The sequence below is a fragment of the Sturnus vulgaris genome, unplaced genomic scaffold, assembly GCF_052056855.1.
Source record: "Sturnus vulgaris isolate bStuVul1 unplaced genomic scaffold, bStuVul1.hap1 Scaffold_195, whole genome shotgun sequence".
Classification (NCBI taxonomy): domain Eukaryota; kingdom Metazoa; phylum Chordata; class Aves; order Passeriformes; family Sturnidae; genus Sturnus; species Sturnus vulgaris.
Genome location: NW_028276170.1, coordinates 11,077,190 through 11,104,885, shown reverse-complemented (window position 1 = coordinate 11,104,885; position 27,696 = coordinate 11,077,190). Strand labels below are relative to the sequence as shown.

The following is a 27,696-nucleotide window of genomic DNA, read 5'->3' as shown; positions in this document are numbered from 1 at the left end:
AATTCAGAGGGAGGGGGTTTACATTCTCTAGTCCGAGGGAGAGTCCTGCCTTCCCTAGCAAACACATGTCTTTCAAACTGAAAGAAATTTTGGTGTCCAACATTCTCTGCGGAGAACTTTGTTTGTGTTTCCAGGCCAATGGCGGCTCGGGCCCGGGCCCGTTCCAGGGCTGTTCCTCATCTCCGCCTTTGCCCTCCCACAGCCCGGGGGGCCCTGAGAGCGCGGGCCGAGGCTGGGCCGTGTGCAGAGCCCGGCCCTCGCTGCCATTGGCTGATTGTGGCAATGTCACTCCTGGTTGTCGCGCGCTGATTGGGCAGAGCGGGGACAAGCCCCGCCCATGAGGCGGGGTGCAGCAAAGGCGCCATTGTCGGACAGTTTGTGTGGGCCCGGCAGCGGCGGCAGCTGCCCAAGTCCGGTGAAGCCGCGGTGGAGCTCGGAGGCGGCCCCAGCGCAGGTGGGAGCCGCGCTCGGTTGTGCGGGGGCTCGGGGCTCGCTGCGGGCCGAGGGGGCGGCAGGGGGCTCTGGCGGGTTGGTTGTGCCGGTGCCGGCCCGTGTTGGCGCTGGGCTGAGGGCGCTGCGGGAGCGGCTGCCCGCGGTCTCCTTCCCGCTGGGGCCTCGGCAGGAGCCGGTGCCGGAGCAGCGCTGGCTCGTCCCGGTTGCTGTGGGTGGCACAGAGGTGTCTGCCCTGTGCCCGGGGCTGTGAGGGAAAATTCCCGTGGCCAGAGGTTTGTGTGCATAAAGGAGACGGAGGAGTCCTGTAAAAGTGACTTTATTGATGACCAAAGAGAGAGGCCATGCGGCATTTGCCATGCGGTCTCTCCAGTTGTTGTAGTACGCAGTCTCCTTTTTATTCTCATTTTCCCGGCTGCATTCCCCCTCTCCCTTTCGCCACCGACTGAGGTACTTTGAAGGCTCAGACTTCCCGATCCGACTACTGCATGTCCTCGTTAATATGTACCTCTCCTTTTGTATAACATCCGATATTCATGGCTTTGTTAAGTGTTTCTCCTTCTCGAAGGTCAGGCACTGAGCAGGATCTTGGCTGAGCAGCTGTCTCTGGAAATTACTAACAGTTTCTGAAAACGATGGTTTCTCCCATTACTTCCTTTTATACAAATCCCTGGCCCTATCTCCAGGCATATTCATCTTACTCTACTCAAATCCTCTTCTTATTTTCTCAGTAATTATCTTTACTGACTTTAATGTCCATTGGCTTAGTCTCTTTTCCTGGATCCTCTTTGGTTTGGGATTATTCTCAGTGACCTTATTCCCTGTCCTTTTGTAGCCGTTTCTGGATCAGGAGGCCTGGCTGCCACCTGCATCCCCTTGCTCACCTGCTGAATGAGCTGCACTCAGCAAGGTGTCGTGCATGGTAAAAAGATGAGAGTTGCTGCAGCACATCAGAGGAGGAACTGCATTCGTTTAACCCATGGCGCCCCAAAAACTTGTCTAATTCTCATCCTTTCTACATTTCTACCAGAATATGAGCTACTTTCTACTTTCATTTGTTATCTATTTCACCAGTTTTCCGTTATTATCTGTTTGCAAATAGCAGTTTGAATAATCTAATTTTCCACAAATGTGGCCTTCATCTTTGGCGTGGTTTGGTTGTCATGAAGGTCAGGAGCTGGGTCTGCCTGCTTCATTATTATTTCGAGGACATCTTGTCATCTAGTCCTGTAGTTCGAATGATAAATGGGTATTTTCCCCAGCAGTGTTAATCTGTGTTTCTAAAGCTCTTCTGACTGCCTGGAACCAAAGGTTCTCTTCCAGAGCAGGCATTGCGTGACTCACATGTGGCCCCCACAATCTGCTTTTTACTTGATATCTTTAGTGTTAGAGAGTCAAGGCATTACTTGATTCTGGGCAGGATGTGCAACAGAAATAATTTCATCCACACATAAGTGCCCGGGTGTGCAGAGAAAATCATTCCATGACACGTGAGTTTTACTGGATTTTTCCTGAACTTTATGCAGTCTTAAACCCTTTGGAATCCGTTGGTTTAGTGTTCATTGCTTCTACGTTGGATAGTTCTTAATATCTGGTATCCTATTGGCCCCGTATTACTTTTCCTCTGATGTTAATTAGGTCCACATTCCTGGATTTCCTTCTCAGCCTTTTCCAGGCCAGGTGCCTCCATGTATGCCGGGGGCAGTGTCTGGGCTGGGTGTTCCTTGATGTTTGCTGATGTTTCCTTGATGTTTGTTAGCCTTGTGGGTATCTTTTGGGCTATTCCCAGTCTGTTGAGATGTTAAACTCACGTTCATTTAGTGTAACATCCCTTTAAAAACACACTTAATAATTCCTTTCTCCAAGACAAATGCAAATCAAGCCTGCCTAGAGAAATAATTCTGAAAACATTTTTCAACTTGGTGTATTTTCTGACCATGGAATGCCCGGCAGCCCAGTGTGTGAGTGTAACTGAGGGGCAGAGTGGAATTGTGCCGTTGTCTTCCCCAGCAGCTGTGGCAGTGCAGGCACAGAAAGCAGCGAAGCTCCAGCAGTGGCAGCAAGGATTGGCCCCAGTGTGTGGAGATGCCAAAGGAGGGTGCCCAGGCAGAGGATTTCAGCAGAGGATCTGTGGGCAGGCCCAGGGGCTTGGCCCGATGTGGAGCCCTGGCTGCTGCTGCGTTGCCTTCAGTGCAGGGTCAGTGGTGCCCTCCCATGCTGCTCCTGCAGCCGGGAATTCCAAATCTCCGGGGTTTGAGAGCCCCTGAGCCCAGGGTGAGGGGTCCCCCCGTGTTGAGCTGTGCTGGCGGCTGTTTCTGTGCTCAGGGACTCTTGGAATGGGCCATGGCACTTGGCCACCAGTGGTGCTTCTTTGCACTCCTTAGGCAGGACCAGATGTCCTGGTTGGATGTTGTGAACAGCAAAGTGCCAAGGCAGGCTCTGTGCCAGCCCAGCTTCCTGTGGCAGAGATTTCCCAAGAGACAGGATTCTGGCCACAGACTGCTTGAAATATACATCCCTTATCTCCACCCTGCACTAGGTGGAGAATTACCAGGGCAATGAATTGCAAAGATCACTTCCAAGGGAGATAATTGAATATCTGCCCTGGGTCTGGCTCTTATTCTTGCCCAAGCCAATGGCAAAAGCTGTATCCATTGCATCTTGGTTTCTATCACCAGCTTCCAAAGGAGTTTCTTTATTTCCCCATTCCTTCTTTCTACCTGCCCAGAGCTCTGGGGGTGCAAGGGCTTGTGGAGGTCCCATTGTATTCCTAAAGCAGCCATAACGCCCTGAAGGATCTTTGCTGTAAAAAGAGTTCCCCATCTGAGAGTCGGTTTTTTCCACAATCCTTTATCTTGGAGTTGTTTTAGAAATACCTTAATAAACGATCCAGTGATTGCTGAACAATGTCACAGTGTTAGCTGGCTTACACTGGGCAGTGAATTTGGCCTCTGCTAAGAGAAGTGGCCTGGCCTAACAGACAGGCCCCCAGAGAGCAGAGATAGGCTGGAACTCATTGGGTTACATCCTTGTCTGTCTTCAATTCTGTCCTAAGCTGCAGGGGCTATTGCTCAGAGGGCTGAGCAGCCTAAACTTGGAACCAATCACAGGCGCTTACCTGGGAACATTAAGAAAGATATTTAAGAAAAAGTCAGAAAAATAAAGAGGACTTTTACATAAGGATCAGAGAGTGCTGTGTTTTCTCTCTCAAGTACAGCAGCAGTCGAGTCAACAGAAGAAGTCAGAATTGCGTTTGCCACCCTGTTAGCTGCCATGCTGTCACCAGAAGATATTTGAGCCTTCCTGCTCAGGGCATTTCAGTGCCAGGCTCTTCCAAGCACACCCAGCTCCGCCGGTTGAGCTGACCATGCAGGCGGTAATCTGAGCTTGGTCTAATTCCCTTTCCTTCATCAGAGCGTGTCTTGGAGCTCTTTTCCCTTCTCCTGCCCTTGCAGACCCATCCATAAACACATTTTGTCCCTCAGGCCAGGGAATGTCTCTTAAATCTCTCCCAGCCTGGCTCTGGAGCTCTGTCACTTGAATGCAGTCATGGGTTTGTTCCCAGCCCCCTGTGCAGGCTGTTCAATCAGGAGCCTGGGTTAAACCCTTGCCCTGTCCTCAATTCTAAATCCTCCTGTGCCACTGAACAAGTTTCATTCTGTAATCACCGAGCACTGCTCATCCATGTAGAGGCTCCTTTGGTTATCAAAGCTTTCACTTGGTGCCAGACTTGAACAACAGGAGATCTCCTGCCATCAGTTTTTGGGCCTCAGGTCTCATTAAAGCTGTGGCTGCACAATTCTGCAGACAATGAGGCCACTCTGGCCACTGGGTTAAACATTTTAGAATGAGAATTCCTTTGGCATGGCCCTGTTTAACATCCACATCCAATTCAAATTTTTTTTCTGAGTCTGGTAGAGCCATGGCTGCAGCATCAATCATTTGTTTATTTCATTATCTTAAGTTTTGTTCCATTTCTTGTATCCATACCACAGCATTGAGACTATCTGGTGTTTAAAAGTCACAAAGTGTTCTGGCTAGAACAGAGAATCCTCAATCCAGATCCTGCAATTTCCTATTAATCGTCATACTTCTTGCAACTCCTTTTTAATCCTGGGTTATTTCTGAGCTTCCCTGGTCTCTCTCTGGGTCAATACACGAGAAGCCTACAGTCAAAATATGTCCCAAATATTTTACCTTTTTCTCCACCATTTGCCCTTTTTTTTAATCAAATATTTAAAGATGCTTTTTAGCCTGAACATTCAGCCATTTCACAGAGGCTTCTTCTACCACTTCTTGTCCTCCTGATTGCAGCAAGTCATCCACATCCTGCATTAACCCAGTCCCTGGGGGTGGGGTAAATTCTTGTGATATTTTCTGCAAGGCTTGCCCCAATAAGGCTGGTGCTTCCGTGCATCCCTGCAGAAGGACCGTCCATGTCTTTCTCATTTTCCCTTCTATCTCTTGTTCCCACTCAAAAGCAAAATCCAGTTTACCATCCTGTGTGAGTGGGCATCCCCAGAAAGCATCTTTGCCTTCAAGGACTGAATGGTGTCAGTGTGAGGAGGGCACCTGGTTGAAGATGGTGTAAGGATGTGAGAGCCCCTGGGTGCTTGAGTCTTAATATGCACTCCACTTTTGTACAGCTAGTGATATTCTTGGCTCTGTTAAGTCTTTGTTCTTCTGGGAGTTCATGAATTGAGCAGGACCTTGGCTGAGCAGCAGTCTGTGTGGTCAATTAATAACATTTTCTGACCCTGATGGCTTCTGCTGTCACTTCCTTATGTCCGCGTCCCCGGCCCTGTGTCCAAGCGGATTCGCAGCCTGTGTTTGTAGAGACCCTTTGCTGTTGTTCCTTGCATGGGGGTCCCCCGTTTTGGGGCCATCCCCCCTGGAGCAGGGTGTCCCGGCTTGGTGCAGCCCCGCCCCTCGGGCAGCGCTGAGCCAATGAGAGCGCGCGGCGGTGATGACGCAGCAGTGTCCAGGCAGAGCCGCAGCTCCCAGCGTTGCCCACCTGGAGCCACCTGCGCCCGGCCCGGGCCCCAGCGCCCCCCTGGATGGGAATTTGGGGAGGTGGGAGGGGGGGAGCGCCAAGGCCGGGCCCCCCCGCGCTGTGGTGGCGGCAGCGGCTGCAGTGGGGAGCGAGTGCGGGCGGGAGCGGCCGAGAGCCCAGCGCTGCCCCAGCCCGAGCTGCCCCAGCTCCATCGCTGCCCCTGCGCTGGGATGCTGTGGGTTTGGGGGGAAGAGGGAGACGGCAGTGGAGCAGGAGAAGGGAAGGCGAAGCAGGGTTGAAGAACAAGATGATCAAACGGTGCACGTGGGAGGAGAAGTTGGGATTGTAGAGGGGAAAGAGGAATAATGGGAGGAAGAGGAGTGTGAGGAAGAGCAAGGATGCAGGAAGAGGAGGAACAGAAACAGGAAGCACCACAAGTTTCCACCCCTCCCTGTGTCTGGAGCCTCTCCCCCAGTCCCAGGAGCATTGCTCCCCCCACATTCAGCAGGTGGCCGAAGAGGGGGATCCATGATTTTCAGAGGGGCGAATTTTGGCGTTTATCAGCTTTAGTGGGCTAAATGTTGGTGCCTTGGTTTCTTTGCGGGGCCTGAATCTTTTTATTTTGGAGGTATTTTTGGCTAAATCTTGATTTTGGGAGAGTTTTTGATTTGTGTCTTTATGCTTGGATAATTTTTGGATTGCATTGTTGTATTTTGCAGGGTCTTACAGACAGAAGATGCTCAATGACTTCCTGAATTGCACTTTGGAAGGAGGAACCGTCAGCCCAAGGTGCTCTCTTGTGTTTTCCCCCAAACCAGGATTTGTCATTCCCAAGGCGTGGGTGGATGGAGGAGGTAGAAAAGCCCTGTAGATCCCTCTCGAGGAGGGGCTGCAAACCCAGCCTAGGGAGCTGCGAGGAGGAAAGACCCTCCCTGAGCCGGGAAGGCGGCCGGAGATCCAGACAGAGCTCAGAGCTGGTGGAGAAGCCTCCTGGAGGGGAGAAGCCCCACGAGTGCTTGGAATGTGGGAAGGGTTTCAGGTGGAGCTCTGAGCTGATCCGACACCAGAGGATCCACACTGGAGAACGGCCCTATGAGTGTGGGAAATGCGGGAAGTGTTTCAGGACTATTTCAACTCTGATGAAGCACCAGGTGATCCACACAGGGGAACGGCCCTACACCTGCTTGGAATGTGGGAAGAGCTTTGGATGGATGTCCTACCTGAGAAACCACCAGCGCATCCACACTGGGGAGAGGCCCTACGAGTGTCCCAAGTGTGGGAAGAGGTTTCAGACCAGCTCCCATCTCCTCCTACATGAGCGGATTCACACAGAGGAGAGGCCCTTCCGCTGCCCCGACTGCGGGAAGGGATTCAACCGCAACTCCCATCTCACTGACCACCGGCGCATCCACACTGGGGAGAGGCCCTACGAGTGTCCTGAGTGTGGGAAGAGCTTCTCAGACAGCTCTAACTTGACCAAACACCAACGGAGGCTCCACTAAGGGAAGCCCTGTGAGTGCCCCGAGTGTGGGAAGAGCTTCATGCTCTGCTCCAGCTCCATCCCCCATGGGAGCATCGGTGTTGGATGATCCCCAGTAACCCCCGTTGGGCAGAGCCCTGGTGATCCGTGGTCCTGGTGATCCGTGTTGGGAAGACACCTGACTGAGGGGACTCTGCCTCATCCTGTCTCCCTGTGGGTACCTGGATGAACACAGGGGCAGGAACGTCCATCAGGATCCAAACTGACATTGGGAATTTCTTGGGGAGAGTGAACTTGTTGACTTTCAACCCTAGGAAATCTTCTTTGTTCAATCCTATCTTCTGGTGGCATTCAGGAATACTGAATGGTCTTGAAGGTCCTTTCCAACCTCAATGAACTTGCAATTTTCATTTTTTATTACTAAAGCATGTCTTCTGCAGCCAAATCATGATGAACTGGGGCAAAGACCAAGATTTTGGAGACAGTGCGGTGGAAACACCTCCAGAAAAGGTTCTTCCCTCCCACCCAAGCATATGGATCCTCAGCCAGCATGGACACAGAAATAATTTTCTTTTGGCCTTGATTTCCTTTTCATTTCTCTTCATCCCTTTAAAACATCCAACACTGGCTTGAAAATAAAGACACTGAACTGAGACATGGGTGGGGACAGGGGGACAATGACATGGTGGGACACAGACATGGAGCGTGACATGGGGACACGTGGACATGGAGGGGGATGTGGCCATCCGTGGGGACATGGGGGGACACAGGCATGGATGGAGATGTGGGGGACAGTGACAGAGATGGAAACATGGTGGGGACACAGCCATGGGTGAGGACATGGTGGGACATGGCCAGTGACATGTGGGGACACGGCCACGGCCGGTGCCATGGGGGGAACTTGCAGGGGCTGTGGGGGATGCTGGCTTGGAGGGAGTTGAGGGTTCCTGGCAGGGACTTGGGGCTCGCTGAGGCCTTTGGGGACCCCAGGCCGAGCGGCTCCGGCTGCGCTGGGAGACCCTGGCGGAGGTTCTGGGGCAGCTGCTCAAGGACCCCCTGCCCTGGAGCCCCAGCCGGGCATTGGGCTCCTGGAAGGGAATGAACGTCCTTGTCCCCAGCAGGGAAATCCCAGCACCCCCAGGGTGTCGGGGGCAGCTGAGAGGCCACAACAGGGAGGGGAAAGCCAGACAGAGCTGTCCACCTCTAAAACTGCACCCTAAAAATCCCAGAACTTTGGTATTCCACCAGAAAGGAGCTTTCAAGAGGTGCCTGAACTGAGGGAAAAGAGGATGGGAGCCCCAGAGGTAGCAGGAGGGCCCGAGGGCCCTGGAAGCCTCAAAAAGAAGCATGAGGTCAGGGGTGGTTGACTGGGGGGCAGTGTAAAAGGGCTGGAAGAGCATGGGAAAAGAGGGGGCTGGTACCCCTAAAGAATTGGTCAGGGCCCTGGGACCGCCAAATTGCATTGAGAGAGGTCCCACTCCTCCTCCTTTCTAGTCCTGGCTCCTCTCCACTCCTCCCATTACTTCCTCAGTCCTCCTCCTCCATCCCTTTTCCTGCTCCCCCTGTGCCCAGCGCCCACTCTTCACCCCCCTGTTTTCCCAAAACCCTCACATCCTGTGGTAGGAGCTGGGATGGAGCCAGGGCAGGTCGGGCTGGGGCAGCGCTGGGCTCTTGGGCCAGCCTGGGCACCCTCCCATGCACCCCCTCCCCAAATTCTCCTGTTTGTTTATCGGGATCCTGGCACCTTTGGGGTTGGGGCGGTGCCGTGTTGGGGTTCAGGGTCTTCCCAAGGCCCCCTAGAGCAGGGTGAGAAGGGGGGGACACGACCATTCCTGGGGGTCCCCATTCCTGATCCATGCTGGGGCCAGTTCTGCGACCCCCCCCAGTCATGGCTCCCCCTGCGGGGTCCCTCCAAGTCCTCCCCCACTGGCCCCCAATAAACAGGACCATGCGAACTGGGAAGCTTTATTGGGAATACTGGGAGCAGCCGTTCGGGGGCAGTGACACCGGGCTGGGGGTCCCCGGGGGGAGCACACACGTTCACCCGAGTCCCGCTGGCCCCAGACAGGTGAGCTCCCAGCAGCACCAGTAGCACCAGTAGGGCCCCAGCTCCCTCGACACGCCCCATGCCCAGCGCCGGGCGGTGCCGCCAGCCCCAAAGCAGCCGCGCTGTGCCCTGGGGGGGTCCCCGCGGCCCCGCCCCACGCGGCACTGGGAGCACCAGTCCGGACCAGTTGGAAGCGTGGGCGGGCGGCACCAGAACCCACGGAAGTGAGTCCACCACAAGGCGTTTAGAACCCCCAAAATTGGCGGAAAGCATCAACACCAAAATAGGGGTCACACCTGCCCATAAACTAACCGGGAAATCCCCCAAAGCGTTTATGACCCTCTAAAACTGGTGGAAAGCACCAGGATCTTCCCTAATATCAACTTCTGTGCTAGTTACACCTGGGGAGAAGAAACTCAAGAGAGAAATTCTCTGTGAGAACTCCCTCTGGGAGTTGATGGGACCAATTGGAGGCTGGTTTGGTTATTGACAGCCTGAACAACCAATTGGAGAAAGTTAGTTCGCTCGGTGAGCACACATTTTGAAGGCGGTAACCCGGGAAAAAACTCTCTTTTATTTCCGGTGGCTGAGCAGGTAACAACGGCCCAGCCCGGGCTCCCTCCCATGTGGGGGGAGCTCGGGAGGCCGCTGGGCCCCGTTTGCAAACCAGGGAACCCGATGGCCGGGGGGAGGAAAGGCTCATTGATGAGACCTTAGCCCGGCTTCCTCCCCTACGAGCCCGCGGCTCTGGGGGGGCCCGGCTCCTGCTGCTGGCTCGGAGCAGCTTTGGAGGGGCCGAGCCCGCCCAGCCCCCGCACGGCCTGGGGGAGGCAGCCGGGCCCTGTCTGGAAGCAGGGGTGGCCATGGGCAGTGCGGGGCTGCAGCAAGCTCCAGAAAAGCTGATTAACATCTCAGCCGCCCCCACACCCAGCGCCGTGACTTCTTTGTGAAACTTTAACTCTTTAGTGCTCAGGTAAGATTTTGCAGACCTCCGGCTTTCCTTTGAATATGAGAGGGGAAAAAGGAGATGCTCCAAAGTCAGTGAAGCAAGAGCTAAGTTTCTTTAGATGGAAGGAGAATGAGAAGATGCTGTGAAGATGGCTGAAAATTCCTTTTGTAAGATTGTAGGGATGAACTGATGTATTGAATATTCCTATAAACCATGGAGAAAGACATGGGGGGATGGAGATGTTATTGGGGGGTTTGATAGGTTGTTAAGCAAAAAGCATCTGTGTTGAGAATCCTTCACCCCGAGGAGAAAAGGGGATCTCTTTTTCTGGAGATGAAACACGAACAGAGAGAAAGAGAGATGAGGAGAATTTTAGTTTGGAACAGTTAATTCTTAAAACTAAATACCTCATGGGTTTAACATGGCCCATAAGCACAGCTTTGGGAAAGCTGTGAAGATGGGAGGAACTTCATGACTTTGCAAGTTTTTTCCCAGGCGGATGCAAATCGTGAAAGTGAAGCCACGAGAGGACTGTTTTTTTCCCTTGTGAAGTCCCTATGTTCTGACAAGAGGAAATTTCTCTCTCCAAAGTGAATCGAAAAGGACTATTTAACTTGGGAACTGGCTGAAGTAGTTTTTTGTATGTTTTTTTTTGTTATGAAGGTTGGGAGAGGGAAGGAAGGAGTGGTCTGAAGATCTTCTTCTGAATTTGCTTTTCTTTCTCTTTGTTTGTGTAGTTAATAAAGTCTTTAATACCCTTTTTAAGTTTTAGTCCTGCCTTGCTATTTTGCTCCTGGTTCTGTCTCACAACAGAAAAATGAGTATATTTAAATTGGCAAGTCAAAACTATAACAATGGAGCAGAGTGTCAGCAGCTGCAGCTAAGGGCTCGTGTCCCATCAGAGTCTCTAACGATGGCACCAACGCTGCTGCCTTGCAACAGCCGACTCTGGAAGGCGAGTGTGCCCTCGAGCAGAGCCGCTGAGGTCAGTCAGGGGGACAGGCTGCAGCTGAAGCTGCCAAGCGTTGCTGTGATTCTGGCAAGTCAAGAGAAAACCATGGTGACCACTTTCCCTTAAACCCTTTGCCAAGCCACGAAAAATTGTGCCCATAGCATCCCCTCTTTTGGCATCCTGTCTGGTGTGCATGTCTTCCTGAGGAGGTACAAGCCTTCTGGGTGCTGCTGTTCCTGTGCACACTCTGGTCATTTTTCTCTGGTGTCCAGAGCCATGTTGACAGCAGCAGCTCCACAGGCCAGCTCCAGGAGACATCGTTCTTGCCATGGTGGCAGCAGCTCTGTGGGTCCCGAGCTCAGTGTCAGGGGAGTCTTGGCCACACAGCACAGTGGCCTGGACAGCTCTGGGGACCCGGGCTGATCGCCAGCGCTGCCACTTCCCACTGCTCCTCGCCTGCAGCAGCCAGTGGCCGTGCTCCAGCAGGGCCTCCTTGTCCCTCCCTGCCGCTCCTTGTCCCTGGCCAAAGCAGCTTGGGCACCTCGGGGCTGTCCCCACCGTCCTGCTGAGGCCAGGCCTCGAGGGCTTCTGCCACGGGCACCAGAGACGCGTCGGGGAAGCGCCAGAGCAGCCGGCTGGCAGGAAGAAGGTGGCTGTCTGGGGGCTGCTTATGGCCTCTGCCACCCAGTTCCTCAGGGCTTCCCACCAACCCATCCACACAAGTCCTCCTGGCCCATCACAGCCTCCCGCCACCCAGCGCCACACGCATCCCCCTCACGCCTTCCCACTGCCTTCTCCGGGCAGGCCTTGGCAGCACCGCAGCCCTTCATGGCCTCCCACTGTCCCGTGCCCTCCACGCCTCCCCCAGGCCTGCCTGGCTGCTGAAGGAGCTCCAGAGGAGCCGCATCAAGAGGCACCTCAGAGCCCTCAGCAATCCAGCCAGCAACACACGGGCAGGACACAGATGGCGCTTCCAGGCTGGCAGAGGGGTGCTGGCCATCTCCAGGGACCGGTCTCTCAGGGATCCCCGCCGCAGCTCCGGCCTCTGCCCGCCCGCTCTGTCAGAAGCCTTAAGGCTTCCACAGAACCACCAAAGGCCAAGGGCCTTTTGGCCACTTTCCCTTCCACTCCGCACGCTTGGCCAACTTGGCGAGCACAAGCACCCTTTTTGCCCTCTTCCCCATTGGCCTGAAGACTCTGGGCACCAAAAGAAAGCTCCTGCACCTCTGTGTATGACAACAGCAATTTACTAATCCTACAGTGGGGTGAAAGAAAGTGCTTGCAGAGCAGAGGTGTTCCCTGCGGGCTAAGGTGGCCCCAGCAGACGCAGCCTCCCGGATCAGTTCTCCACAGTGCTCATACAGGACAACCAGCCCCTGCGACACAGGGAAGGCCGTGACTTCCAGAGCCGGCGGAATCCATCTCGCATCTGCTGGAGTCCGGAGGAGGGAATGCTCTGTACAGCTGTGTTGATGTACAGAGTCTGAAGAGCCAGGCATGAGATGGCAGGGCTGCTGTCATCTGTCATGTCCTGAAGGGCTGGAAGAGAGAGGAACAGAGCCACAGTCAGAGCCTGCATCTGCAGGGACCTGGGGAGACCCTCCTGCCCCATCCATCCCACACGGCAGCTCTTGCCATGGCCTGGAGGAAGCAGGAGACAGCAAGGATCAGCTGGAAGGCGCTGGCCACGAATGTCCCTCCCGCAGGCCCCTGGAAGGTCTCTGTGCTCTGCCCACGCCGCCCCTCGTGCGCGCAGGGAGCAGAGCCCTCCCAGCCGGGGCAGGGAACGCAGCTGCCAGCGCCAGCCCCCGCTGACAGCCCGCTGGCCTCACTCACCCCTGCACATGAGCTGCAACTCTCGCTGCTGCTCTCTCAGGAACCGCCCGGCCATCCCTGCCAACACAGAGCCTGTCACGGCCCCAGCCGCACAGCTGCCCCGCAGCGGCGCTGCCAGCCCTGCGGCCACAGCAGCGCCTTCCCCTGCAGGGCTCAGGCCCGGCCCTCGCCGCATCCTGACGCCCAAGGACACGGCTGCGAGAGGGCGGCAGCGGCGCCGAGGGCAGGCGGGGCTCCAGAGCCCCGGCCCGGATGGCGCTGCCGGGGCAGCAGGCGGGGCTGGGGCCGAGCTGCGGCGGGGCGGGGAGGGAGCCGGGCTTGTGGCTCACCAAGAAACCTGACGGCCGCCTCTCGCAGGGGCTCCTGTGGGCTCCGCAGGTACGGCAGCGCCTGGCGCAGCAGCTCGGCCGCTCGGCTCCTGTCCTGTGCCAGCTGGAGAGAGCGGCAGGGCACGGAGGGAAGGGTTGGCGCGGGCTCTGTCCCTTGGCCCCGGCCTGTCCTGCCCGCACAGCCCTGAGCGGGGCAGAGGGCCCGGCAAGGCGCGGGCTTGATGGAGCTCGGGGCTCCATCAGCTCCGGCCCTGGGGCCAAAGGAGCCTGGAGAAGAGCCCGCGTGGGCAGCCCAGGGAAGGGAGCAGCGTTCTTACCAAGCACTCGCCAAACCTCCACATCTGATCCGCCATCAGCAGCTGCTCAAGATCTCTCCTCTTCAGGAAGCTTAGTGCAGAAAGCAGCGTTTCACAAGAGGCCTGCAGAGCAGCAGAGACCCAGAGATGGCACCGCAGCCCAGGGCACAGGACCTGCCTCCCTGTGCCAAGGCCAGGAGGAGGCTGGAGCCCATGAGGTGCCCGGGTGCAGGGAGACAGCTGAGCCCCCTGCCAGGAGGACAGCAGCGCCCAGGAGTCCTCATCTCTGCCACACGCATGTTCTCATCGTGGCAGTTGAAGAAGAGTGGCAGCAGGCTCTTGCTCACAAGCATCTTGAGGGGCTTTTTACCCTTGGCCGCTACCAACCTCATCACCTCTTGGAAGAGGCGAATGGAGAGCAGCTGCACATGGCGGTTGTCCTGTTGGAAAGGAAGCAAAAGCCCTCCTCATCAGCTGCTCCAGACCCCTCTGTGCACAGGCCCAAAAATCCATGGGGCCCCACACTTGGGGGCAGCACCCAGTGGCCGTGGCTGGGGGCACAGAGCCTTACGTTGTCCAGCAGTGGCCAGAGCGCGCCAGCCAGCCGCAGGGCGATGGGGCTGGGTATTGCGAGGTGTCTGTGCGAGAGCAGAAAGCTGAGCACCGCGACGGTCATCTCAACGATGTCTTCATCTGCATCCCGCAACAGGTCCACAAGGCTTTCTGTCAGGCTGTACATTCTAATGTTCTGCATGGAAGACAAGGCAGGGCAAGCCCACGCTGCTGCTGCTGCTGCAGTGGAGCCGAGGGGCCAAAGGCCTGTCCTGAAGCACTCGGGCAGCTGAACAGCAACGCAGGAGAGCTGGGAGCAGCTGCCACAGCTCCCAAAGCCCAGCCAAGCCCAAGGGGCTGCTTTCCCCAGCCCCACGCTGCCAGCACAGCTTCAGCCGCTGCTGTCTTCTCACCATCGAGGGGTCCTTGCTGAGCTGCACGAGGCCTCTGAGCACCAGGCGACGCATCTCCCTGGACGTGCTCTGCAGGCGCCTTGCCATGATCTCCAGGAGGCTGTCACCCCATTCATTGATGTCCAGGAGGTCCAGGACCTGAAAGGCACAAAGCAGTGACCGGGGTGCCCAGCTGGCAGGAGCTCAGAACTGCACAGGGCTGAGCCAAGGCAGCAGCACAGGGCACGGGCACCGTCCCAGGCAGCTGCGGCTGTGAGAGGGCAGAGAGGTGGGAGGCAGCTCAGCTGTGCTGCCCATGGGGCTCACCTCCACAAGGAACGCCATGGCAGGCAGCTGCCAGTCTGAAATGTCTTGGCTGAGGAGCTCCAAGAGGCAGGAGATGAAGCTGCAACACCAGATCATGGAGACACAGCGCATCTCCCTGGTGGGGGGAAAAGGCATCATTGCCCCTGAGCCGAGAGGGCAAAGCTCTCCCAGGAGTGACCCACGGAGCTCTGGTCTTTTCCCAAGCCCCCCGTGGGCGCTTTGGGAGGCGGCTGTTCCCGGGCACCCTCCTCTGCCAGCCTTTTCCAGTCTGCTCGTCCGTCTCTTTGTGACAAAGCCCTCTCACCCCTGCCCATGGGAACTGTGTGGGGCACCTTGGGCACAAGTGCCGGGGGCAGCAGGGAGAAGGGGGTCTCACCTGGCCAGGAGTCCCACTGCATAGTGGTGGGTGTCAGTACAGAGCAGCGTGTCCCAGCCAGCCTTGCCTTCCATGGCTACCACAACACGCTCACACTGCACTCGGCAGAGCAGGACCTTCAGGGTCTGCACTGCAAACCTGTGTGCAGAGCAAAGCCCAGGTCATGCTGGCAGCCCTGACTCCTGCCTTGGAAGTGATGGGGAGACTGGGAGGACTGGGATGGAGCACCTTTGGGGGTTGGTGGCAAGGCCCAGTTGCTCCTGGCACCCCTTCCAGAAGGTATCAACCTCCTCTGGCGTATCCAGTGCGCTGATGTAAACTTGGAAGAGCAGACACAGAAAGAGACGGGGAAAATACTCCAACACTATAGGTGGGCACCAGGTCAGGTTGAAGACCCTCCACAGTGTCACGGTTGCCTGCAAAAAATGAACCACCCAGAGACAACACTCAGTGCCAAGACATCCGTGTGGCAGGGCCCGAGCATGCCAGGGAGAGGCCGGGGGAGACACCTCGGGGTCACCCAGCCTGGTGCCCCTGAACCTTGCCCCTAAGGCAGGTTTCAGCCCAGTGCCTGAGGCCGAGAGATGCAGCTGGGGGGAGGACAGAGAGCTAGCTGCTGGAGAGGTGGCCTAGGGACAAGCAAAGGTCAGTTGCAGGAACTCACAGCCAGGGCAAAGACTCCTGTGCTGTCGCCATTGGAGGTGTACACACTGTCCACTGGCCAGGCGTTCAGCACATTGAGGAGTATCTGCAGCGCCGGCTCCGCAGTCCCAGTGGAGGACATGATCACTCCCCACATGGCCGTAGCAGCTCTGTGGGGTCAGAGCTCTGTGTCAGGGGGGTCTGGGCCACAGCACTGTGGCCTGGGCTGCTGCAGGGGCCCGCGCTGGCCGTCAGCCCTGCCTCTGCCCACCGGCCCTCGCTGGCAGCACCCAGCCAGCCCACGGGGGTGCAGGCATCTTGAGGGGCAGGGAGGGAGCGTGGCAGCACGCTCAGGGGCTGACATGGCAGCACTGGCAAACGGAGGAGCCAGAGGCTCCTGGAACTGTCCCCCTGTCTGGCAGTCACCAGGGACAGGCTCTACAGGGTAACGGGCCGGGGAATCCTAAACCCTCAAGGCAGGTGGGGCTGCCGTACCTGTCACCCGATGGGGCCCAGCGCAAGAGAGTCATCAGCACATCGCAGGGGTATTCCCTGGTCAGCTCCAGAAGGGCCTTGTCCAGCCTGTGCCCAGCAGACTCATTGGCCGTGAGCCACTTGTGGATGTACCTCACCATGGCTGGCACCTGCAGAAGGCCCGGGGAGACTTGGACACCTGCCCGAGCAGCAGGTTCCCCAGCTTCCCCTGAGAAGTGCTGCCCTTCCTACCCTATTGGTCTGGGCCTCAAAGACTGAAGGAACCCAGCAGAGCTGGCTTGAGGCGCCACACAATTCCTGGGGTGATCAAGCCCTGGCCACAGGCTGCTTACTTGCTTTGGATTGGAGACACCCTTCTCCACAAGCAAATCCAGCATGGCAGCCCCGGTCTCAGCAGTGAAGAGGGGAAACTTTGCCAAGAGCCCAGTGCCCACACCGGTGGTCTCTTCCCACCAAATGCACATGATGAATTCATAGATCATCTGCAGGAGAAGGGCAGGAAGAGAGGGAGAATCCATGGAGTGCTCCAAGCACGGTGCTGGGCTGAGCAGTGACAGCAGGCCCAGCCCAGGTGGGGATGGCTGCAGTACCTGCGCTGTTCTGCGGAAGCGGCCACGGGCAGGGTCCTGCTCTTGTGTCGGGTCCATGGCGGCACCTGGCAAAGAGCGAGCGCAGCCAGGGCTGAGGGGCTGTGGGAGAGGCCGGAGAACGCAGGCCAGCCCTGCATTCCCAGGCAGGGACAGCCCTGGGATGCTCCAGGGATGGGGTGTGGCTGCCAGGGGGTTCAGCCCCAGCTCCTCTTCTGTCCTATCGATGGGCATGTTGGATGGGATGGGATGGGATGGGATGGGATGGGATGGGATGGCATGGCATGGCATGGCATGGCATGGCATGGCATGGCATGGCATGGCATGGCATGGGGCTAAGCTGGCTGCAGGCACCAGCCCTGTGGCCCAGCTCTGCTACTCACCCTCCTGCAGCAGCTGGATCTGCTCCAGCTCTTCAGGCTGCTGTGCTGAGGGAGCTGCAGCCTCCTCCTCCTCCTCCTTCACCCAGGCCAGCTTGGGCACTCTGGGTGGTGTCTGCTCCATGTCACTGTATGGAGTTGGGACTGCTTGCAGGAGAGATGTCTTGGAAAAGCTCCAGATGAGCAAGTGCTGCAGTTGTGCCTTGTAGGCAGCTGCAACAGAGAAGCCTTGGGAAGGCTACAGGACACCGTGTCCTGCAGTCTGTCCTCGAGGCCACCTGCAGAGGAAACGCTTTGGAAAAGCTCCGGGTCAGTAGGGAACAAGCTGGCTGTGTGGGGGCTCCTCACAGCACTGCTCTCTCCGTCCTGTCCCGACGAGTGCACCGAGCACTGTGGTGTGACCGTGTCACCGCCGGCACCTATGTCACGACGTGTCACAAAGGGTCACCCTTGTACGCTCTGTCCCTTTCCTATTGCACGGTGACCACGGTGCACTGTGTCACAAAGAGCCCTAGGACACACCTCCACGTGCCCTGGGGACACCCATACCCCCCCCAAAGTGGCCCAGCTTGCAAGGAAGACGTTCCCCCAAGGTTCGAGGACAGCCCAACAGGAATTTTAGGAATGGCTCAAACAACAAGCAGATGCTCCTCTGCTCTGCCTGCTCAGGGCAGCAGAAGGAGCCGCCACGGTTGCCAATGCAGCTGCAGCAGGAAGGGCATCGGGGCTTTCCACAGCAGCTGCCAGGGCCTCTTTGGGACAAGACCCGGTGCTGGGTGGCCGTCACACACACAGGAGTGTGACACAGACACGGGACGTATGGCCCAGGGCACGAATGCTGCTCTGAGCCCTGGGAGCAGTGAAATCAGCAGGTGTGGCAGAGTCCCTGCCAAAGGAGACCTGCCGCCCCCAAGGCCTGCCAATGCTGGTGCCTGCTCCTGCCACAGAGACCTGTGTCCCCTGGCGACTTCTCTGCCAGAGGACAGCCAAAGCCCACGTGCGTTGGTGTGTGTGCTCCTTTCTGCAGGCGGCTGTTGGCAGGAGCACCTGGTGGCAACACTTGGTCTCTGTCAGAAGCTGTTGCTCCTTCCTGGAATGATTTTTGCTTGGAAGTGATTATGTGCAGTGTCCACGCATCTCCCCAGCCCATCACTGCCTCACACACGAGGTGACCACCAAGCCACTCTCCGGCCATCTGACCCGCAGCTGAGCCCTTCCCAGAGTGCCCGCACCCGCAGGGAGCGCAGGGCTGGATTTGGCCGCCAGAGAGTTGGTGACCCTCGTGAGATCCTCGGTGCATTTAGTTCCTACAGGAGTGTGGGCACCGCTGGGAAATGATCTGCATGCCTTGTTAATTGGATGTTCTTCCACCGCTAGCCTGGGGCAGGATCTCTCCCGGTCCTCCTCTCAACTCCCAGGCCTCTCCTCAGCCAATCAGAGAAGGCACCAAAATAATTGAGCCAATCAGAGCGCGCGGCGCTGATGACTCCTCAGGCAGTCCCAGAGCGCCCTGAGCTCCTCACCTGGACTCCACCCGCGCCCCGCCCCCCGCGCCCCCCGCCAGGAGAATTTGGGGAGGGGGGTATCGCGTTTTATCTTCTTTTGTGTTCTTCCAGAGTCGGGATTAAATGCTCGAGAGACGGAATTTTGTGTTTGGACTCAGATATTTATTAATTCTTATCTATATTACAGTGAGTTCTACAGCACTTCTAGCTAACAGGCCAAAAATGGACACGTATCTCTCTCTCTCTCTCTACAAGGCCTTTTAAGGGCCAATCTGTCCAATTAAGAACCGACAGCTGAATTCTTTTTACTTTTAACCCAACAACCAATCACCTGTGACCTGAAATGGGGAATTTTCTATCCAATTACAAAAGTACCACCAAGACCTGTGAAGAAGGTGAAAAAGAAAGAAAACTCCACCCTAAAACCTCCATCTTGTTTTATATATATTAATATAATCTAAAACCACAAATTCTAAATTTTCCACCATGGGTCATTACACACTTCTATTCAAACTACACACCAGTGATCCCAGTTCTATCACAATTCTGGAAAGCTTCTTCACATCCTCAGGTCAAAAGCAGTGTTTTCCTGGGGGTCAGTGCCTGTCAGCAGAGAAAGCCCAAACCCCTCAGTTTCCAGGGTTCCAACAGGGGGGAGGTGTCAGACCCTGCCCGGCGCTGGCCATGGGGCGTGTGGGGCAGCTGGGGCCCTACTGGTGCCACTGGGAGCCCCCCGGGCTGGGGGCGCGGAGCTCTCGGGTGAGCGGGAGGGGCGGGAAATGGTGAGATGGTGGCTCTTCCAGTCCGTCCCAGTCTCTTCCAGTCCATCCCAGTCTCTCCTAGTGCCTCCCCAGGCCCTGCCAATATCCTCATAGTCCCTCCCAGTGTCACTAGAGTCCCTCCAAATTCCTCTCAGTCCACAGCCATTCCATTCCAAGTCCATTCCCTGTCCTTTCCAAGTCCTTTTTCAGTCCAATTCCAGACCACCACCCTATCACCCATTGCCCCAATCCGTTCCACTCTCTCTCGATGTTTCCCCATTCTCTCCAGCTTCACTCCCAGTCCCTCTCAGTGCCACACCAGTCCTCTCCCATCTCCCCCCCCGCTGATCCCAAAGTGTCCTCACTCTCTCCCAGTGACCCCCAGTGTATCCATCTCACTGTGGCCCTCGAGCTCCCAGCCCGGCCCCGGCTGCCTGCTCTGCTCCGTGATGGATTTCTACCCTGCCAACATCCAGCTGAGCTGGTTCCAGGGCCAGCAGGAGCCCTCGGGACACGTGGTGGCCACCGACCTGTTCCTCAACGGGGACTGGATTTGTACCAGCTCCTGGTGCTGCTGGAAACCCCCCCCCCGGCACGGGGTCAGCTCCAGCTCCAGGTGGAGCACGTCAGCCTGGAGCACCCCCTGAGCCGGCACTGGGGCACGGCCCGGACCCCACAGCAGGGGGTAGTGGGGGAAGTACTGGGGGGCTGGTGGGTGAATTGAGGTGTGCTGGGAGTAACTGTGAGGGAGTTTGAGATAGTCTGGCTTAAACTGGGAGTAAGGCTCGGGGGTCTAGAATGGCTAAGAAGGAGTCTGAAGGATGTTGGGGAGGGTGGGATGGGGTTCCGGGTGTCCTTCTGGGCACTGGGAGGGAGTTTGGGGGTACTGGGTGTAACTGGGAGGGATTTGAGTGAGCCTGGAGGGGATGGAAGAAGATCAGGGAGGGAAAAGCAGGGGTTGGAATGAGGTTGGTTGTGCTGGAGAGAAACTGAGACGCGTCTTGGTGTGTCCTGGTGGGGCTTGGAAGTGACTGTGAGAGGGTTGGGAGTCCTGTGCTAGTGGGGGGAAACTGAGAGGGGAGTTACGGGATCCGGAGAGGGACAAGAGGGGCTTTGGTGGGAGCTGGGGAGGCTGGGAAGAGACTGGGAGGAGATTTTAAGGGGTCCTGGGTAGGCTGGAGGAAATTGGGAGGGTACTTAGAGGGATTTGGAGTATCTGTGACAGGTTTTGGGAGGGTCCTCACCCTTGTGATCCCCCAGAGATGTTGCCAGACACCGTCCAGAGCAAGGTGCTGATGGGAATTGGGGGCTTCGAGCTGGGCTTCAATCTTCCTAGCACTGGGGCTCGGATTCTACTTGTGCAAGAGGGAGGGGTCCTAGGGAGTCGTGTGCTCCCTCCACCAGCGCGCATGTGCTCCCCCTGAGGCTCCCAGTCCGGTGACATCCCCCTTTTCTCCACCCACAGAACTCCTGACCCAGCAGTGGCGGCAGACCCTGCCCATTGCCTCGAGCCCAGCCAGGACACCCTGCTTTGTCCCCACACTGATATTGGGGGAGGGTCGTGTGTCCTCCCCAGCACCGCTGTCACTCTGACCCCGCCTGGCTGCTCCCAGTAAAGCTTCTCAGTTAGACTCAGTCCCGTTTATTGTGGGGCGGGACTGGGAAAGGACTTGGGGCAATCCCGCGGGGGGATCGTGACAGGGCGGGGAGGGTAGGGTCCAGGTGGGGAACACTGGGTGCTGCGGGTCTGCCCGGCAAGCGGTGAGTCATCAGAGCTGCCCTCTCTGATTGGCTGAATCTTCTCCACCGCATTCTCTGATTGGCTGAGGAGAGGCCCGGGAGTGAGAGAAGGAACAGGAGAGATCCCGCCCCGAGCACCGGCACGGGAACAACAGAGCCAGCCTGGGCACAGCGAGGGAATTTATTATAACCAAATCACAGAGGGACAAGGAGAAGGGAGAGAAATCTCTCCAACCAATTCCCCCCACGCAACGGGGATAACCAGGATCACGGATCACCAGGGCTCTGCCCAACGGGGGTCACTGGGGATCATCCAACACCGATCCTCCCATGGGGGATGGAGCTGGAGCAGAGCACGAAGCTCTTCCCACACTCGGGGCACTCACAGGGCTTCCCTTAGTGGTGACTCCGTTGGTGCTGAGTCAAGTGAGAGCTCCTGGCGAAGCTCTTCCCACACTCAGGACACTCGTAGGGCCTCTCCCCAGTGTGGATGCGCTGGTGCCTGATGAGGGTGGAGTTGCGGTTGAATCCCTTCCCGCAGTCGGGGCAGCGGAAGGGCCTCTCCTCTGTGTGAATCCGCTCATGTAGGAGGAGATTGGAGCTAGTCTGAAACCTCTTCCCACACTTGGGACATTCGTAGGGCCTCTCCCCTGTGTGGATGCGCTGGTGTTTTCTCAGGTCAGAGCTCCATGCGAAGTTCTTCCCACATTCCAAGCAGGTGTAGGGCCGTTCCCCAGTGTGGATCACCTGGTGCCGGATCAGGCTGGAGCTGTTGCTGAAGCCCTTCCCACATTCCCCACACGCGTAGGGCTTTTCCCCAGTGTGGATCCTCTGGTGTAGGATCAGTTTGGAGCTGTAGCTGAAACCCTTCCCACATTCCAAGCACTTGTGGGGCTTCTCCCCTCCAGGAGGCTTCTCCACCAGCTCTGAGCTCTGCCTGGATCTCCGGCCGCCTTCCCGGCTCAGGGAGGGTCTTTCCTCCTCACAGCTCCCTGGGCTGGGTTTGCAGCCCCTCCTCGCGAGAGATCTCCGGGGCTTTTCTGCCTCCTCCATCCCCGCACACCTGAGGAATGAAAATTCCGGGTTTAGGGGGAAATAAGAAGAAGACAACTCCATAAACTGGGTGTTCCTCCTTGCCCAAGTCCATCTCTGGAAGTCATTGAGCATCTTGTGTCTGTAATAACCTCCCAAACAACAAGATTCCCAACCAAAATCCCCCAAACTTTAAGACACGGATCAAAAACAACCCCAAATATCAAGCTTCAGCCAAAATTCCCTACAAAATTATGCTGGTTTGAAAGCAAAACTAGTGAAAGACTCCAAGTCAGAAATAGAATTTCATAAGAAAAATATAATAGAAAAAAAATCCATGCAATAGTACAAAAGAAAACAACTGACAGAATCAGAATACAACCTGACACTCCACTAGTTAGGGTGGTGGTTGCAGTCCCGATGAAGTGGTCTTGTTGTAGTAGTGATGCTGTAGAAAGGTCTGGGAGCTCTTGTCCTCTGGAAACCAATGGGTAAGGGCTGCCTTGGTGTTCCAAATCTCAGATTTTATCTAGGTAGGAAAGGCTTGGCTCCTCCCCCTGGCTGGAGCATCTCCCAATGGGATGATGGAATTTTATCAGTCATGCAGTGGCACTCAATGGCCCATTAACAGAAGATATCTCCCTGGAGGAAGGATGGGTTGTGGAAAAGATAAAGAACACTGCCCCACCTGGTTTTAACAGATGGCCCATTAGCAGAGGATATCTCCCACAGAGATAAGGATCACTGCTCCACCTGTTTTTTTCCACCACTCTTTTTTCTTTTGTTTCTTCCCGGGATCTCTGACTGGTTACTTCATGTTTGCTGCTGATTTCTTCTCCCTTTTGAAGATGAAAATGGTAAAAGTGTCTTTGACCTGCCTTGCTGGATATTGTGAAGAGGAACAGTCATCTACTGCAAGTGGAAGTGTCACAGGTGGAGCAGAGTTCTGTGAGTGCTGTATCAAACCAGACCTCGTCAGATCTGCCAGAACAACTGGTCCATGCTGCCCTTCACTGCTCTGCCTGTTCCCCACTGTTTCATGCCAGAGTAATTTAACTGCTGTTAATTGGGTGTGTGTTTCACTCGAGCCAGTCCAGCAGAACCAGCAGAAAGCAGCCCCAGAATGAATGGGGCTCTGCAGAGGGGCCCCAGACTATTCATCAGCCTACTTGCAGAATTGGCTCCAACTCTGAACCCTTGTGACCACACTCTGAAGAAGACACACTTCTGATATTTCTGAGGCACTTATGACTGAGGCACTGCACGTGCTTGTGCAGGGAAGAATCCCAAAGTTCTTTCTTACTTCAGCAAAAACCCTGCAGCAGTGCATACCCAGCATCTGCTATCAGCACATCCTGGCTGCACGTGCAGGAGAAGCAGCAGCAGCATTGTACACGTGGGTTTGTTAAGCTGAACTCCCCTACACATTGAACAGTGCTCATCACAAACATATTTAATGGCACACCGATGCCATACATTTCTCCTAAAAGCCTCCCTTGTAACTAAGCTTTGCTAGAAAGTTAATGCCGAGGATGAAGGAGCAACTTCGGTCTCAGTGCGGAGGTGGAGGGGTTCTAAACACTGACTTTCCGAGAGCAGCATCTCTCCTGAAGCGCTCGGGGCCACCCGAGCCGCCGCCGGGAGCGCGGTGCAGAAGCCGGCCCGGACTCAGCCGCAGCGCCGGGCACCGCGCATCGCTGCTCTGCAGGGCGGCCCGCACGTCCTCCAGCAGCTGCCGCAGGCTGCCCTTCTCCTGCTGCAGCTCGGCCATGCGCTCCTCGGCCCGCTCCAGCGCCACCATCTCCTCGCAGCGCTCTCGGGAGCAGGGCCCCGGCGGCCGCCGCTCGGGCTCGGCGGGGGCTGCGCGGGCGGATGTGGCTCTCGATGTGCTCGCCCTCCCGGCCCAGCGGCAGCCGCGGCCCCGCGCGGGTGCTGAAGTGGCCGCGGAGCCGCGCCTGGAGCTGGCGGAAGGTGAGCTCGGCCCAGAGCCCGTCCCACAGCCCCGCGCACTCCTCGGGCTCCGCCGCCTCCTCCGGCCCCAGCGCCCGGCACAGCGTGCGGGACTCCTCGCCGGGGATGCGGCCCGGCCCGGCGCAGTCCCGCTGCTGGAAGATCTCGTGCAGGGACTGCTCCGGGCCGCTGGCCAGCACGACCATCTCGTTCTCCACGCCGCGCTCCAGCCCGTAGCGGTGGGCGAGGGCGCTGAGCAGCCACTGCGTGCGCCGGGCCGGACGCCCGGAGGGGTCCCAGCCCTCAGGCGGCTCCATCGCGCCCGCCCGGCCCGCGGCGCTGCCCGAGCATCCTGAGCGCCGCCCGCCCGAGCGCTCGGCCCCGGCCCCGGCACGGAGCGCCCGGCTCGCCCCGCACGGAGCCGCGTCCGCCTTTGTCCGGCAGGAGCAGGGACTCGGGCAAAGCGGGCAGGTGCCGCCCTGCTCCCTTTGTCTGACAAGCCCGAGCCCCAAGTGTGGTTCTTATTTCTTAGCTAATTTCTTCCTGGTTTCTCTATGACACAAGCAAGACAATAGCATCGCACAATTCAGTTTGACAAGTAAGGCTTGTGAAGGAGTGAGCGCTTCCACTAAATTAAAATCTCGATGTGCTTGAATGCTGACCTTCTGTTCGCTCAGGCTTCCTCACCTCTGTAGATGAGGTGACTTCCTGGTGTTGGTGTGTGGATGTTAAGAGGTCTGTGTTAGAGATGAGTAAGTGTTCAACTCGTTCAAACGAGCTGCCCAAAGCAGTGATTTTGGTCTCTCTTTGCCTGGGGAGCAGGACCGGGGTTATTGAACGCAGGCACGGCACGAGCAGGGCTCCTCCAGCAGCAGGGACACGCCAGGAGCCAGAGGGGACCGTGGCACCAGAGGGGACCGTGGCACCAGCCGTGCCCGAGGTCTGAACAGGCTGCCAAAGTCAGGTGGTGCTGACAGGCTGCGTTAACAGCCCAGGCAAGGCGTGGTGAGGAGCCAGGCCTGGGGGCCACCCAAGGAGTCCTGTCAAGAGCAAATCGTTCTAATATTCTCTCTAGGACAAAAAAGGAACAAACCAGTCCAGTTGATATGTGAGGAAAAAGAATTCAAGTTCGTTTAAAACGCTGCTTAATACAGGGTTGGGTTTCTTTTGAGTGAACTGGTGTTAATAAATATTCGGTCCCATATGATGGGGTTTCTCTGCAAATAGGCCTTGATGGGAAATTACTGAATACCTTTTGTTTTGCTCTTTCTTAAGTTGAGCACCTGAGGAGCTTTGTTGAGGAATGGAGAACTATTTGTAGGTCAGTATTTTCTCAGGAGGAGCCTTAAATTTTAGCACAGGAGGAAGGACAGGCAAAGGTTTGAAAGCCTTCCCGTGCTGAAGTGACACACTTTGAGAGGAGTCTGTGAGGAGAAGACCCCTCAGGCACTGCCAGGGCTGTTTGCCTCCTCTGCAGGCTCAGTATTCTGGGAGTTCCACAAGCCTCAGATGCCACTGTATTTTCCCCTGAATATTTTTTGTCGTGCAGTACACAGGGAGAATATTTTGTGCTATATTCTCCTCTGGGCTGAGAGGAATGTTGAATTTGTCTTTACAAATGAGCTCTGGATCTGCCTGTAGATAAGGCTAGCACTGAGAGATAAAAGAAACAATGGGATGGATTCCACTGATTGATGAATGGAAAGAGATATTTGCCTTTACAAACAAACTGTAGGGCTGCTGATAAATGAAATTGGATATTGAAAGATGAAAGAAGCAAGGGGGGAGGGGAAACTATGAATTATATAAAAAATAAAAATTAAAAGGGAGGGTTATACATTAGAGGGGAATTTCAGGTATCAGGCGATCCGGGAAGTCTGTGCCTCTCAAGTACCTCAGCCAATGGGGAAAGAGAGAGAGAGGGAAACGCGTCCGGAAAAATAGGATAAAAGGAGGCTGCATCCTCCAAAAATTTGAGCGATGCCAGGGGAATGTCCCATGGCCTCTCCCTTTATTCGAATAAAGCAAAAAGGACTCCTCTGTCTCCTTTTTGGACATAAACCTCTGGTGTTTGTGGATTAATTTTCCTGACAGAAAGAACTTTGGGATTGTTACCTGCACAAGCACATGCAGTGCCTCAGTCATAAGTGCCCCAGAAATATCAGAAGTGTGTCTTCTTCAGAATGTGGTCACAAGGGTTCAGAGTTGGAGCCAGTTCTGCGGGCAGGCTGATGAATAGTCTGGGGCTCCTCTGCAGAGCCCCATTCATTCTGGGGCTGCTTTCTGCTGGTTCTGCTGCACTGGCTCGAATGAAACACACACCCAATTACCAGCAGTTAAATTACTCTGGCATGAAACAGTGGGGAACAGGCAGAGCAGTGAAGGGCAGCATGGACCAGTTGTTCTGGCAGGTCTGATGAGGTCTGGTTTGATACAGCACTCACAGAACTCTGCTCCACCTGTGACGCTTCCACTTGCAGTAGATGACTGTTCCTCTTCACAATATCCAGCAAGGCAGGTCAAAGACACTTTTACCATTTTCATCCTCAAAAGGGAGAAGAAATCAGCAGCAAACATGAAGTAACCAGTCAGAGGTCCCGGGAAGAAACAAAAGAACAAAGAGTGGTGGAAAAAAACAGGTGGAGCAGTGATCCTTATCTCTGTGGGAGATATCCTCTGCTAATGGGCCATCTGTTAAAACCAGGTGGGGCAGTGTTCTTTATCTATTCCACAACCCATCCTTCCTCCAGGGAGATATCTTCTGTTAATGGGCCATTGAGTGCCACTGCATGACTGATAAAATTCCATCATCCCATTGGGAGATGCTCCAGCCAGGGGGAGGAGCCAAGCCTTTCCTACCTAGATAAAATCTGAGATTGGGAACACCAAGGCAGCCCTTACCCACTGGTTTCCAGAGGACAAGAGCTACCAGACCTTTCTACAGCATCACTACTACAACAAAACCACTTCATCGGGACTGCTACCACCACCCTAACTAGTGGAGTGTCAGGTTGTATTCTGATTCTGTCAGTTGTTTTCTTTTGTACTATTGCATGGATTTTTTTTCTCTTATATTTTTCTTATGAAATTCTATTTCTGACTTGGAGTCTTTCACTGGTTTTGCTTTCAAACCAGCATAATTCTGTAGGGGATTTTGGCTGAAGCTTGATATTTGGGGTTGGTTTTGATCCCTGTCTTAAAGTTTGGGGGATTTTGGTTGGGAATCTTGTTGTTTGGGAGGTTATTAGAGACACACGATGCTCAATGACTTCTAGAGATGAATTTGGGCAAGGAGGAACACCCAGTTTATGGAGTTGTCTTCTTGTTATTTCCCCCTAAACCAGGAATTTTCATTCCCCAGGTGTGCAGGGATGGAGGAGGCAGAAAAGCGCCGGAGATCTCTCACGAGGAGGGGCTGCAAACCCAGCCCAGGGAGCTGTGAGGAGGAAAGACCCTCCCTGAGCCGGGAAGGCGGCCGGAGATCCAGGCAGAGCTCAGAGCTGGTGGAGAAGCCTCATGGAGGGGAGAAGCCCCACAAGTGCTTGGAATGTGGGAAGGGTTTCAGCTACAGGTCCAAACTGATCCTACACCAGAGGATCCACACTGGGGAAAAGCCCTACGCGTG

The 27,696-nt window shown here is 55.9% G+C and overlaps 2 protein-coding genes across 3 annotated transcripts in view; one reads left to right on the top strand and one right to left on the bottom strand.

Moving 5' to 3' along the window:
- Positions 1-27,696, bottom strand: part of LOC148218076 (uncharacterized) — a 119,499-nt gene that overhangs the window by 33,736 nt on the left and 58,067 nt on the right. Inside the window, 3 exon segments of the mRNA XM_088158043.1 lie at positions 17,569-17,577; positions 21,497-21,986; positions 26,546-26,558. Coding sequence (XP_088014169.1) covers positions 17,569-17,577; positions 21,497-21,986; positions 26,546-26,558 — 512 coding nt within the window.
- LOC148218077 (uncharacterized) lies at positions 351-7,576 on the top strand. Of its 2 annotated transcripts, none has more exons than XM_088158118.1 (2): positions 351-454; positions 6,163-7,576. In XM_088158118.1, the coding sequence occupies exon 2, from the start codon at positions 6,289-6,291 to the stop codon at positions 6,943-6,945; it is 657 nt and encodes a 218-aa protein (XP_088014244.1). In that variant the 5' UTR covers positions 351-454; positions 6,163-6,288; the 3' UTR covers positions 6,946-7,576. The 2 variants fall into 2 exon arrangements, with proteins under 2 accessions (XP_088014244.1, XP_088014245.1); XM_088158119.1 differs by lacking the exon at positions 351-454 and adding an exon at positions 5,972-6,071 and having other exon boundaries at positions 6,163-7,007.

Coding starts and splice junctions, on each gene's coding strand:
- LOC148218077 (XM_088158118.1), top strand. CDS start 6,289: ATGGAGGAGGTAGAAAAGCCCTGTAGATCCCTCTCGAGGAGGGGCTGC.